The 14,057-nt window shown below is 46.0% G+C and overlaps 1 protein-coding gene and 1 long non-coding RNA gene across 8 annotated transcripts in view; one reads left to right on the plus strand and one right to left on the minus strand.

Moving 5' to 3' along the window:
• Window positions 1–14,057, minus strand: part of PRKAG2 (protein kinase AMP-activated non-catalytic subunit gamma 2) — a 192,066-nt gene that overhangs the window by 30,265 nt on the left and 147,744 nt on the right. For 3 of the 6 annotated variants that reach the window (XM_021387825.1, XM_021387826.1, XM_021387827.1), the window contains one exon: window positions 13,313–13,394. In XM_021387825.1, coding sequence (XP_021243500.1) covers window positions 13,313–13,394 — 82 coding nt within the window. Of the gene's footprint in view, window positions 1–12,761; window positions 12,787–13,312; window positions 13,395–13,753; window positions 13,772–13,813; window positions 13,898–14,057 lie in introns of those variants that run through there. The other 3 variants (XM_021387828.1, XM_021387829.1, XM_021387830.1) reach the window with 3 other exon arrangements.
• Window positions 13,661–14,057, plus strand: part of LOC110394138 — an 18,748-nt gene continuing 18,351 nt past the window's right edge. The window contains exon 1 of one of the 2 annotated variants that reach the window (XR_002435380.1): window positions 13,661–13,805. This is a non-coding gene — a long non-coding RNA (uncharacterized LOC110394138). Of the gene's footprint in view, window positions 13,806–13,863; window positions 14,001–14,057 lie in introns of those variants that run through there. The other variant, XR_002435379.1, reaches the window with a different exon arrangement.

Below are 14,057 nucleotides of genomic sequence, written 5' to 3' on the forward strand. Positions count from 1 at the left end.
CCTCCAGCCAAACAGCAGCTTCCTACAGTTCATTATCTGAATGTTACTTGCTCATAGACAGCAGATTCCCAGCAGGAGCCATCTCAACCTAGAGCAGGGATTGGGTCAAGAAGAGTGCACTGTGACCGATCACACATTTCCATATTGGTGTTCCCTCACGAAAGCCTGTTTCTTGCAAGAGAACTTTCTCATAAACCTTCAAGAGGACATTTTCCACGTGCACTCCTTCCCCAGGAGTCACAGGCGAAGGCAGAAGAGCCCAGATCCCTAGCATTTCCTTCTGCAATTTCTGGTAAGCAGAGCAAAAGTAGAAGCCACCTGAAAGGAGACAAGCTTTCTGGAAAAATAAAGCACTTGAAGTCAACTGATGGAGCCCTGTCATAAGGCTTCTTTTAAGTTCAGGTTTCTCTGTATCATCATTTTACTTACTCTTAGAGATCCTTTAAAATGTAAAAGATCCATCTATTTCTATTTTTCCCAAATCTACTCCCCTACCTTAGGTACTTAAGTGCAAGTAATTTTTACTTTCTCCTTCTCTCCCACTGCACTATAACATCAGACATGGTTTTTTTTTAAAGGCTAACTATTATTTAGAAAAATATGGATAAACTATTGAGCAACCCTGACTCAGAGATTGCAGTGGGACCTAGCACTAAGTTTAACCCCCTATTTAGAGAGCTAATGTGGAGCTAGCATCTGAATTCTCATATATGAAAGGGAAACAGCATTCCCAAAGCCATTCCTCAGGTCTTCTATACAGACACCTTCAGTTCTGCTCATACCTTTACCACCACACCGAGCACTTTTCTACTGCAGCATCCCCCCTCAGAATTCCAAGGCATTCAAAAGAGAAGGAAAAAAAGCTCCTGCAGATGGAGAACAGGAATGTGCAGTAACACATATGGTCAGCACGTACTGAAAAGCCTCCAAATACCGTCACGTAAAAACCTATAGGAAGTTCCTCAGAGGTGTTAACTACAAACCACAGGGCGTCCTTCCTGTGGTCCATTGCTTCTGAGTGGCCTAACAACGAGATCCTAGGCCACAGCTTCAACACCACAAAATAACATCTTAAAACAAAAACAGTCCCTACGTTATAGATACGTTACGCTCCTTATATTTCTGCACTGGTATCCAGTCACACCGAGTTTAGTACGTGGTTTCAGGAGCATCTGAAAGGAGGGCACTGTGTCCCATGCAAACTGTTTTCTCTCGTCTGTAACTGATGTTTCCAAGATCACGTTGAGATTAGCTGATAACTTTCAAAAAGCAGAAAAACTGCATCTTAAAGCAGCAGGCCAGAAAACATCCCCAGCTAGCTACCTGGCTGGACAAACAACTTTGAGGGAGCCAAAAGCCCTAAGTACACATGCTATATTCCCCCCCTCAGTGATTTTTATCACAATCTGGCTGGGAAACTGCAACGTGAAAAGCTTTGCTTCTACTGCTGCAAGAAAGATCTAAGTAGTCCCACTGCCCAACGCTGCGGCCTTCAGCTTGAGCACTGTTAGAAAAACCAGCTTTGAGAGCAGATAAAAGGGAAATGGGGATGTAAGAACATCACAAGTACATTTCTATTCCCATGTACTAAAGAACACAGGCATTAAAAAAAAAAAAAACACAACAGTTTTTGCAGTTACTGTGCCCATACGCAGTTTAGGTTTCTCCAAGCCACGCTGAAAAAAAAAAAATACAAAGCTTCCAGTAACACGATGAGCACCATATTCCAGATAGCAGTGAACAACAGCTCCCATGTTAGAGACAGAAGATAATCTCATCCCAATTTTCAATCACAGAATGATCCAATAGCGATGCATTCAGTGAAGTTTATCGATACAATGAAGCTGATAAGCTTTACCAAAAGATGTTCTAACAACGAGAGCACTCTCCTATTCCTTAACCTGGTAAGGTAATTAAATACTTTGTTAACAGAAGTTTACAGTAATCTGTATTAGACAAATACGTATCGCAGTGCAAACAGCAGCTGGAGAGTTGTTCATCCACGACCAGAAATGGATTTTGTAACAGAACAAAGCGGCAAGAGGGCACGACTTCAGTCTGCTGAGCTGTCTGCTCCAGAGCCAGGAGCCCCGAAAGCAGAGGACAAGAAACAAGGCACCAGAAGCAGGATCAGTGTCAGACTCAGCAGGAAAAGAACACTGACTTAGCACAAGAAGGACAAGCACAGAACAAGAAGTGATGCTTTACTGTATCATTTGATTTATGTTCATTCACGAGGAAGCCGTTCTCAGAATAAAACAAAAACAAAACCCACAACAACCAAACCCTGCCAAAAGAAGTCATCCGACTGACAGTGTGGGCGTTGAAACCTAGGGGTAACAAAGAATGGAAAAGGTGGAAAGAGATGGTTACAAAGATGCCTATTGTAAGGGGCAGGAGATAAATCATCACGTTTTTAGAACAGGCTTGGAACAGCTTTGCTGCTAACACAGCAAGCAAGACCAGCAAAGGACTAGCTCTCATCTTAGAAGTGAGTTCAGCCTTGCACACAGACAGCAATGGACTATTCCATGGCAAGCCAAAGGGATTTCAAATGCAAGGAAACAGAAGAGGATGCAAAGAAAGAAACAAGAAGTCTTTTCTTTTGGAAAGCTGCAGAGAAATTGAAGATAGCCTGGCAGATCACACAGTAAACTTCCAGAGCAGCATTATTCATGCAGCCACAGGCTACACCACACACAAGCTGCAGATTGGATGCTTCCCACCCCGGTGTAAAAGAATGCATGAGCTGGCAGCTAAAGAAAGATCCCATTAAGTTTACAGATGTAAGACACTCTGATACAAAGAAGCGATAGGAAGTGCACCTACAGATCCGTATCAGTTTCTCCAGTGATCCAAGATGAATTCTTTATTACAGCGAGAATACACAACTTCTGATAGGAGGAGTGTAGGAAGCATGAGCATGCAGAGATACTATTAGAAAGCTGAAGCCGTGCCCTCCTAGCGTAGTTCATCCCACAAACAGAAAGAGGTTCTGGAAGTACATGAGTCAAGGGGAAAAGAACAGGTACGAGAACAGGCCAAGAACTACATGTAGAAAAAGTAAGCTTTCCATGCCTTCAGAAAAAGGCTCTTTTTTTTTTTTTAAATAATAATACTAACAGGAAGCTAAAAGAAACCGTAAGACATCTTAAAGCATCTCAGCTCAAAAATTGTATTCTCAATCGCTTAAGGCATTTGAACAAGATTGAGGATTTCTCGCATCTCCTCCTTTTTGCACAGAAACCTGCCTTTTAAATACTGGAGTTTGTGCAGCCATTAAATCACTTCAGATCACTAAGGTAATTCGGATGCTGTCTCCCCTTGTCACAAGGGGCTGCTTGATGCAGAGACAGGCTATGACACCCTGGCTACATAGCTAGCTAGCTGCCATGCTGCTTCAGTCTCCAAGTTAGTAACAAAGGGCCTTTACCAGTAGTTTGATGCTTCACAGGGAAAACATTGCAAAAAGACTCCGAGGATCAAGGCTTCCCTTAATTCAGCGTTCTAATGAGCACTCTTGGAAATGGAACCAGAAAATGCTTCCAGGAGTTTGCAAGACTTAGAAATGGTTACAAGAATTTAAAATTTATCTTCAAGATGAATTCATCAATGGCTTGGAGTTCATGGTGTCTTTCAAAGAATATCAGAACTGGAAAAAAGTGCTCGGTCTGATGAGCACAAGTCAGGGGAGTGACAAAAGAGCTATCCTACTGCTATTCGTTTCATTTAATCAACTACAAGTAGGGAAAAGGCATCGCTTGCTTACCCAGAACAAACCAAACAAAAACAAACAGAAAATCACCCCAGCTGCCACAGAACCATTAACTCACTCCAGAAGCTGGTTCATCAGAACAAAGCAACCCTGGGATTTTGTGTAGTCTCCTCCTTCAAAGATCCCAACGTGGGATGAGACGAACATCAGCAAGTGCCTTAGTGCTGAACAAAATAGGCTATCGGTCCCAAAGACAACTTCACTTTCCTGGTTCTGAGGCTTACATATCTCCACTTCTCCAAGCCTAGTAATAGATAAGGCATTTAAGAGAAAAGCAATACAAATAGCTGCCTGAAAAAAAAATGAAAGAGTCAGAGTTCGTTTTCAGCCTTCCTTGTGTCACCGTACCCTTCCAAACCCTGCACTGAGCTCTAAGCTTTGGAGTGACGGTGTGGTAGTGAACAGCCTGAGAAGTTAACACTCCCTTTACCCTGTTGCTCTCTGCTGGCAGGCTGGAAAAGCAAATACTGATGTGAGATGTGAGGCAGACAAAAAACAAAAGAGCAGCCTAAGAAACTTCACATTCCAGAGCTAATCATAGCAACTCTGAACCTTCTTGTCTAGGCAGGCAGAGAAAGTTACTTGTTTACAAGCAAAAGCTGCATTGTTTGGGAACTACCTGGGCAACCAGTACATAGAACCGAAGTCCCACTGCACACCTCTGGAATAGCCCGCTGTCACTTAGACCAAGGTCAGGGCAAAGTTGAGGGTTTGTACTTTGACTACAGCCGCATCACTGTGCTTTTGTGAACAAAGGCAACAACTTCAGCCTCCAGCCTAATAAAGCTCCTCGCGTTTTCACAACAGAGAATAAGGTTTTTTGGGTGGTTGGTTGGTTTTTTTTTTAGCTCTTCCCTGGACAACAGGCAGTATGATTTTTCCCTAAGCACCCCAAACAAAGATCTAATTTAAGGCATCGCCCAGTTTGGAATGCAAACACGCTCTTTGAGATTGAGAGACGCCAGCCACAACCCAAGAAACCAAAGATGGTATTAGGCCTCTGAATATTAACATCAGGAAACATAGGCTGGAGAGCAGAATTCAAGCAAGGTTCAAGGCACGTGACAGATGAAGGAATAAGCCAGCATTTCTAAGGATAAAGGCTACCTATACAGGAAGGCTGGTTAAAAAGAACCTTGACTTCTTTGTGGTTTCTTTAAAGCAAGCACTAATCCTGCTACATACACAGTCTGCATACACTGTAGAACAGAGATACCTGTTTAACATCAAGAGTTAAAGATCACAACTGAACAAGCAGCTTAACCAATGCATTGTCCACAAGACAAACATCTTCAAAATGAACCCAGCACCTTCACATGAGACAACTATAGAACGAATAGGGCAAGAATCAAATCCGTAGGAGATCCTCCACTAAGGACTAACAATATAAACTGAAAGCATAAAATGCTTTAAAGGAAGAAATAAACTTTAAACTTTCATGCGTAAGCCTAAGGACTTCAGGCCACGTTTGCTATAGAAACAGCTTTGTCAGGTCTAATAGAATGTGTCATAAGCAAGCATTCCAGGTATTTCTCAACTCAATTTTTGACTGTTGGTCCCAAATCCAGAATGGCTTCTGACAACATCCCAGCTTGAAGCTCTGAATTATTCAGTACTAAGATTCTCATTTTTCTGCAGTTTCTCCTTACACATTTCTCCTTCCCTCCGTATGCGTGACAACATTTTCTAAATAGCATTTACTGCTATATTTATAATTTAAGAATCTGGATGCATGCACACTTCAAGAGATTATGAAGTCTTCTGGCTTCAACACACCACTTAATAGACTTACTTAACAGCATGTACAGCTTGGAGCTGTACAGAGAACGGACAGTGGCTGAACTGAAGTAGGTGAGATCCAACACGGTACACTCACGTAAGCTTTCTGGAACCTGGTTCAGAAGTTGCATTGATCATTCTCTCCATCACGTATTACTGCAAACTGACCCAAAGCTGATCTTTCTCTGAACTCATATGACGGTCACAGAGTGCAAAGTTTTTTGTTTTATTGGTTGTTTTGCTTTTTTTAATAAATTGAAAATTGCAGGGAGTTCAAGCAAGGTGACAACATGCAACTGCACATGCAAAGCAAGGCAAAGCATCCACCTTCTGCACGACTGCATTCAGAGCCCTCTATTAAAGGCAACTGCACAACCCCTTACACTGGGCATTCCACTCTACCTGAAGTGATTCAAAGTATTAGCACTGTCCTCCAAACTCCTACAGTAACTGGGCTGAAGTCAAAACACTGTTCCAAGGCTCGTGCAGGAAGCATTTACACCCATCTGTTCTTGTGCCAATGCTGTTCTTCACCCACTTTTCCTCCTTGGTGTTTACCCTTTTCCCACAGGATGTTTTCATACACAGTGTTATCACATCCTTTCCCAGCTCTCCTTTCATTATGCTAAAGGAGCAAGCCTTCATAGTTTCCTCCTTGCAAACTCTATTCTCTGGTCACACGAATGATCTTTTTCCAGTTTGCTCCCTTCTGCAGTAGCTCAGGTATCTTCTTTCTCTACAGCAACAAAGCTTCAAACTGAACAAAAGAAGAGAATACCACAGCGAATGGAACGGTAAAAAAAAAAAGTTTGATTCCGTTTCTGAAAATACCCTATACCTGAACTAAATCACAGAGAAAAGCACAGTAATCTTGTCCAAAAACAAACAAATGGAAACACGTCTTTGAAAAAAAAACTAAAAGTGTCTGAAATTTTAAGGCAAAATTGAGGATTGCCATCCGATCACTGCTGTAGTTAAAATTCTGTGAGTTTTGATTATCAGTAGAATTCTTCACCAAATTGCTTTATGTTAAACAGCAAAATCCATGTGAAGTTCAGCATCCAAAAAACAAGACAGGCTTCTCCAAATAGTATTCAGAACTACCATGAAAATAACCACGTCGCATTCAGAAACACGTTAGACACGAGCAGCTCCTAAAAGGAGGGAGTTATTTAAGCTTTCCAAAGCTCTGTCTTGACGCCAAACTAGACTGGATGCCAAATGTCAAATTCAGCTCTGCCCTAACATAGTTATGTTTGTATTAAATTGATTGGATGATACATTAATATGAGACACTGGTGTAACCCCTCCATGGATGGATGTTCTCCTAACCCCTCTGGCTTTCCTTTGTCAGTCTTCTCTACTCCAAGAAGAGCCCCAGTAAAGCCCACCACTGCCTGCACCTAGAGCCAAACAGCCTCAGCACAGAGAGGCATGCTGCTTCAAGGAGCAAGAACTGCTGAGAAAAAACAGTACCCCCAAGCCCTGTACTTCCACTGGAAATAGCACATTCCTTAAAATGTTTTGGACTTTTCTGCTTCCCAACACCCTGCTAAGTTCTGGAAGCATTCAGATCAGTAAAGTAACTGTAGATAGCTTCGAGTGAGGTCCTAACAGAAGTTTTGCTGCTTTGAGTCACCTCACTTAAAGCAAGGCCCCACAGACAAATGCTTGTGTTTGGGATAACATGAGGCTGGGTGTTCACAGTATGCTTTACAGAGAGTCCTATCTTAAATGACAGTCATATCTGTTGCAAGTGATTAGGAAGCAGAAGCACCTCATGATTATTTAGCAACAATGACATTGAGCCAACTCATGCAAATACCCTACCGTCATTCTTACCACACTGGCATTATTTCAGCTTAAATCAAGTCCCACTCATTCAGTATCAAGCCTTGCCCAAAGGCACTATGTTTTCCAAGAGCACTGACTTGACCAAGAAAACCAAATTTAGCAGCTGAGGTTACCAGAGTACCAACACAACAACATGATTTCACCTATACCGTCACCCCTTCACGGGCACCACAGAGAGTCAGGCAGAATATTTCAGACCACCACCTGGCATGTTTGTCAGGGAAAACACGACAGTCACCCTGCCCCACCACGCTGCTGCATGCCAAAGCAGACACCAGCAAGAGACAGCACCTTGTAGACATCTCTAAGGCAACACTGACACTGTCGTATTGGCTACTTCTGCCATTACTTACTGAAGCACTCAACTCTGCAAACTCAGCATCTGCAAATCAACATTCTGGGATGCTCTCAGGGCACTTGGAAGGAAGTGGAGGTGATACTGTCCAAAGTCTTCAACCTTATGTCAAGCAGTGGTTTACCAACTGCTGGTAGCAAATCATGGCTTTCCCTAGGAAGCTTACGTCTGCAGATAGTGCAGGTGCAATACAACCAAGTCAAATCAGCTCCAACACTTCCTATAAAATTACGTTCTCAGTTGCTTGCAGCTTGGCCAAAATAATTATAACTCACTGCTGCCACAATAAGCCTTTTTCCTCCAACAGTTTCTAGGAAGTCCCAGACAGAATGGTTCCACTGTTTCCAGGAATGGATTAGGGAAAAATAAGTGTTTTGGCAAGTTGAATTTTTGTGAAAGCTTTTTCTCCTCTACCCTCACGACCAAAAGCAGAGGTTTTAAAAGCATGTCCTGTGTAACAAGGCTGCATCTTCTGCTGTACTCAAACATCATTTGCCAAAGTAATAACACTTGAGATGTTTGTTTCCTGGAAAAGACTGGTTATTACTTCATGCACTGCCATGAATTGGTTATTTTCTAGTCAGCTCTGAGGATAATCTGACTAAATACTACAATAAGAGCTGCATCTTTTGTAGGAGCAGAAAGAATTAGGACTAGGTGAGCTGGTGAGCACTGGGCTGACAGAAAGAGCCATATTGCACAAGGTAAAAGATGAGCACATAGATTGCACAAACAATTCCTCACCTAAGATGAGGAAAATCCCAAAAGATATTTTATGTTTCTCCAAGTAAGGCTTTATGCATAAAATTACAGGTTAAAAAAAAAGTAGAATTTCCATTCACGAACTTTGAAGGTGAATATTTCTTTGGGAATACTTCTACAAAGTCATTACATAGCAAAGTGGCAGACAAAGGACATGAGGTTGCCCAGGACAGCACAGCACTTGATCGTAACTTCTTGCACAAACTACTAAAGCTAACTTATCCGGAACATTCAAAAGTTCATTCTTTAACCCCTCTTGAAAGTTTTGTCACAGAAAAGCTCATCATCCTCTTGATATTCTTTGCTGCCAAGTGACAAAAAGAAGAAAAGCTGGGTAAATTTGGTAGGAACAGATGCAAGTATTCAGTATGACATCAAATCAGATATCCAGAGGAAACAAGGCACCAACTAACATGATTTCTCTCCCTCTCCATTTGCTATTATGCCTTAAATATTATAACCACAAACGAACTCTAAAGCAGAAAATGATTCTCATTTAAAACCATACAAAGTCCATTAATCCCAATTATCCTCTCCACATAATAATTTGTTATGTCCACCCGTGGTCCTAATAGGCTGTGAAAGAGGTGATGCACAATACCCCCTAACATTATCACCCTGTACCCCAAGATTGTAAAGCACAGTTCATGAGCAAAATACCATTTCCCAACTCTCAGGAACACCAGCTCTAACAGCCACGTGATTAACACTTACTAGAAGCAAATCACAGCTGCAGAAGATCATTTAGCAATACTAAATACAATAAAGCTATGAAGTAATTATCTTTAATATCTCCCAAACTGAACACCTGATCCCCCAGACTTTGATTTTGATTCTTGAACGAAATCTAGCATGCACTTGAACGTGCATTTTGCAACTTCTTGCAACTATTTCTGGCCCGCAGCGACATGTTGTCATACCTTGGTTCAGATACTCACTTACCAGTGGGAGGCTGGCAGACAGGAAGGGCTCTGCAAGAAACCACTACCCAGAAAGACCGCAGAGTGGGGAAGGAATGGCTCCAGACACAATTGGTTGAGAGGGGGATCCAATTCCTGGTGAAAGTCTATTTCAAGAGATAGCCAGAAGCAAGCATATGACACCAGAGATGAAGAAAGTGAGATGAAGACCAGGGCATCACCACGAGGAATTCCACTCTAACACAAACTGTTTATCAAATAACTGTCTAAGTGCTACTTTGTGCAGGGAAGTAGAGCGCTCAAGAACGAGCGCACAGTTCCATGACGCTAAAGCTATGACTGCTGTCTGCAGCTTGCAGGCTGCTTTTTTCCACAGTAGGAATTGAGCACAGATACACGAGAACCATGCAATTAACTTCTGCCTTTGTAAAGACTCCCTGAGTTAACTTCATGCATTTTTCTGGCATCTGCTAAGTGTTGCCTTATCAGTAGCTACTGGAGAAGAAAAATGAGAACGTGGAGACGTGCAAAGTCCTGAACCTAGAGAGAAACAACCCCAGGTACGAGGACGAGCTGGGAGCTACCCAGCTGGAAAGCTGCTCAACAGCAAAGGGCCCGAGGTTCTGGCAGACATCAAGGTGAACACGAGCCAGCCAGGTGCCCTTGCCACCAGGAAGGCTAACATCATCCTGGGCTGCGTTAGGCAAAGCAACGCCAGCAGCACAAGGGACGCGGACCCTCCCCTCTACTCGGGGCTGGTAAGGCCACACCTGCACTGAGGCATCCAGTTCTCGAATATAAGACATGTGGGTGTACTGGAGAGAGTCAGAAGAAGGGCCATGAAGACAATGAAGGGATTGGAGCTCCTCTGAGGAGAGCCAAAGAGAGCAGGGACTGCTCACCCAGAGACAAGGAGGCTCAGCGGGACCTGGAAGGAAGGTCTGAAGAAGATGGAGCTAGGCTTGATGCCAGGACAGGAGGCAACAAACGTGAACTGCAAAAGGAGGTTCTCTTTGAACATCAGGAGTTCCTTACTTCAGCGACCCAGAACAAGCAAACCCACAGCGCGGGTAACAGATAAAGGCCCCGCAGCACTAAGCTAATCGAGGCTACAGTGAGAAACTCCACAGCCTTCCATGGATAACTTCAATACTTCTTGAGAAGACATAGGTAGGTCATCCCCAGCCAAGGAACACTGAGCAGAATGAGTTCAGCGGATCTCATATTAGCGAAGTTTTCCGTTTGAACAGAAAACTCTTCCAGTTCAAAGATACTCTGGGCTTCTTAAATGAGTTTTTAAACTTTTCTACTCTGATTATTTTGGGGAAAAAGCCCTTTATGGAGTACCAAATAAGTCAAATACCCACCGGCCTACCTAGTCCTTCTCCTCAGCACCTGCAGCTGCAGTGCAGTTGCTCTGTCAACCACCATCTCAGAGATGAGACAATTTGCTCTTCGACACCCCATAAGAGCAGTATTATTAAGCCAGTGCTAGAGCGAGCTAGTGATCAGCCAGTAAGTCACACTGATCCCAGGGAATCCTGTCACATACATTAACTAAACATGCTTTACACACAAAGAAAAAGACAACGATCAGCACTGATACCAGGGACAAAAGCAGCACGCGCAGTATCGTCCACATTAATTAGGTACAAAATGTGGAGAAAAGCAAAAAAAAAAAAAACACCCCTTATTTAGAAGGCATCTCATCAGGCTAGACTCCACGTATTTTGTTACAATGCCACTTACACCATAAATCTTTCCTGTATCGCTTTTTCCAATGTAGCTCTCTTAATTAGAATCCAAATTAAATGAATGCCTTCTGTGCTTTCGCATCCTCATTTGTGTAACCTCTGAGGAGAATGACAAGCAGAAATCCATTCCCAGCATACTGGATGGCATTCAGCGAACAGATTGAGCCTTGCTTTGCAGCTTTTTTTTTTTTTCTTAATTAACCTCTACGTTTCAAGAGAGCTGTAGCATAATTTGATACACGAGATAACTATCAACTGACAAAGAAACTGGAAAGCTAGAAAGAGGAAATACTCAAAAGCGAAGGCAAAACAAGTTTCATGTTTCTAGTTTACCTTTCAATTTAGGTATCGCTGGAGAAAGTTCGCTTGGAGTTTGACAAGAGATCACCAGTTAAAGCGTGGCTGCATACATTTAATTAAATCTTATCAAGATTTCAAAGCTGTTTCTCAACTTCGGAGCGCTTACTTGTCATCCAACAAGAAGAAATTATCACTATCAGATGCCATCGTACTCCCCCGCCCCCAATATTAGCACAAACTACAGCAACTAGTGCAAAAATTTAGGTCATAAAACACGCACTGCAACTAAGCCGCTGCATTTCCGCCTGCGCCTCAGTTCGCTGTGGCTCTCCTTCTGCAGGCCTCCCCCTGTACAGCCACCCTGCACACTTTGGGTCTGATGTCCACGCTCAGCTCCACTTACACCTTGCCTTCCATTCCCTTTCCAGGCACTAGGTTTTCACTGAAGCTGCCTGCTTCCTTTCCAAGTTTCCACACTATCTGAAGCAGCCACAGGCATGCCATCAGGCACTGTCTTTTGACAGACCCTCAACAGCTCAAGCACCCCCCGACAAAGCCATCGTTTGGAAGCCAAACAAATCCCCAGCAGCAATCACCAAACTTCCCCCGGAACTCACGCTGCCTCACTGCAATGTTTTCAGAGACGTACAGGCATGCAGCCTGACCCAGAGGCTCACAGTAACGCACGCCGATGCTGGAGAGGTAAAGCTGCTTCAAAAACTGAGTTTTCCTGGTTATTTTTTCCTGCCCAGCATCCTTTTCAGACACGCAGATTCCTGAAGGTTTTAAATGGTTTAACTGTTAGTGAGTCAGCAGCTTTCAAGAGCCGCTATTTATAGTAACCAGATCAAAAATATATGTTAGAAAATAAGACCAGTAACTTGAGTTCTTTATAAGCATAAAGGGGACGTCCAGCTAGAAGCGTGCAATCAGCGCGACAAGAAAGCTACAGGTGAGCACCAAACGCTCGCACTGAATCACGTTCAGGACTCAATGTTGCGTTACAGATCCAACTTCGTAATGACTCCTTAAAAAAAAAAAAAAAAGAAAGAAAACAGAACCCCTACCCCTATGGAATTCAGTTGCCAGGAGTTTCCTTTTTGCAGGCACAGGAAGCTCAGGATCGAGGTGTTACCTCCCCGAGCAGCCCCACATCGCTGCTAACCACCAAGGCGGCTTATTAGCATAGCAGCCCGGGTATTTACTTCCCCAGCGTGACTCAGCCTACTATTTTCAAAGTTTTCCTTAAATATTTGCCCTACATTTTATCATGGCAGTTAGCAGCTCCAGAAGAACGAATTCCTCTCAAGTTCGGGCCGCCTCGCAGCGCTGAGCGTACAGGCTGGCTCCGCGCTCGCTGGAAAATGAAAGCTGGGGATACTCGGTGCGGATCTTTCAGGGAAAAGCGAACGCTGCGTTGGAGGCAACGCCAAGGGGAAGGCGGGCAGCGCTCCGGGACAGTTCCGCAGCCAAGAGGGCACGGCCCCCGGCAGCGGGAAGGGCCGGCGCGGAGCCGGGGCAGCGCCTCACGGAGCGGAGCGTTCCGCCGCGGCTCGCACCTCGCTCTCACAGCCTATATTTGGTATCGCGGAGCGTTTCGCGGGGAGGGGGCACAGCGGGGGGGCTGCACTCCCCTCACCAGCGCCGGGGCCGCAGGTGAAGGCGGGCGGAGCGCTCCGGGCTGGAGGAGCCCCCGGCCCGGCCCCGCCGCACATGTGCCGGCCCGGGGACAAAAGACGCGGGGCTGCGGCCGCCCCGGGCCCCCCTTCCCCCCCCCCCACCGCCCCGGCCGTCCCCTCCTCGCGTTTTTTACCTTCATCTTCGAGCTCGAGTTTCTCCAGCATCCCTTCGGAGGCGGCCGGGAGCTGAGAGGGAGACGGAGCCGCTGCCGCCGCCTGCGGGAGGGAATAGAGGAGAAGGAGATGTGATGAGCATCCAGGCGCCGACTCAGCGGCCCCGCGGCGGCATCGGGGAGCGGCGGCGAGAGGGAGTCGGGCACGGCTGCCCCTCGGCCCCCCGCACACGCCCGGCTCGCTGCGCGCTGCTCTTACACACACCCAGGGGGAGGAACCGGGACTCGCCCTTCCTCCCTCACCCCCCCCCCCCTTCTCGGCGGCCCATTAACCCCGCGGCCGCCGGGCTCCCACCGGCAGAACCGCCCGGAGGCGCCGGCGCGGCCCCGCGCGCAGGGAGCGGCCGTCGGACGCGCGGGGGGGAGCGGGGGCTCTCCGCGGAGCAGCGCCGCCCGCCGCACCTCTCGGCCGCCTCTCCCCCGCCGCGCCCCGTCCCCCTCCCGCGGGGGAATGGTACGTTCCGTTTTGCTGCAGTCGGGGCCGCCGGGCAGCGGCGAGCGGGGAAGGGAGCTACCACTGCGGCGCGCAGCGGGGAGGGCGAGGGGGAGGAGAGGGAAGCTTGGTCGCAGCGCCGATCCGAGGGCTCCGCCGGGCCAACCGCCTCCCGCAGCCCATCCCGCGGCTCGGACGTGCGGCCGGCTGCGCCGGGTGAGGGCGGTGCGAGAGGGGGCGGGGGGAGGACAGCCCTCGGCTCCCCCCGCGGGG

The sequence above is a fragment of the Numida meleagris genome, chromosome 2, assembly GCF_002078875.1.
Source record: "Numida meleagris isolate 19003 breed g44 Domestic line chromosome 2, NumMel1.0, whole genome shotgun sequence".
NCBI classification, from domain to species: Eukaryota; Metazoa; Chordata; class Aves; order Galliformes; family Numididae; genus Numida; species Numida meleagris.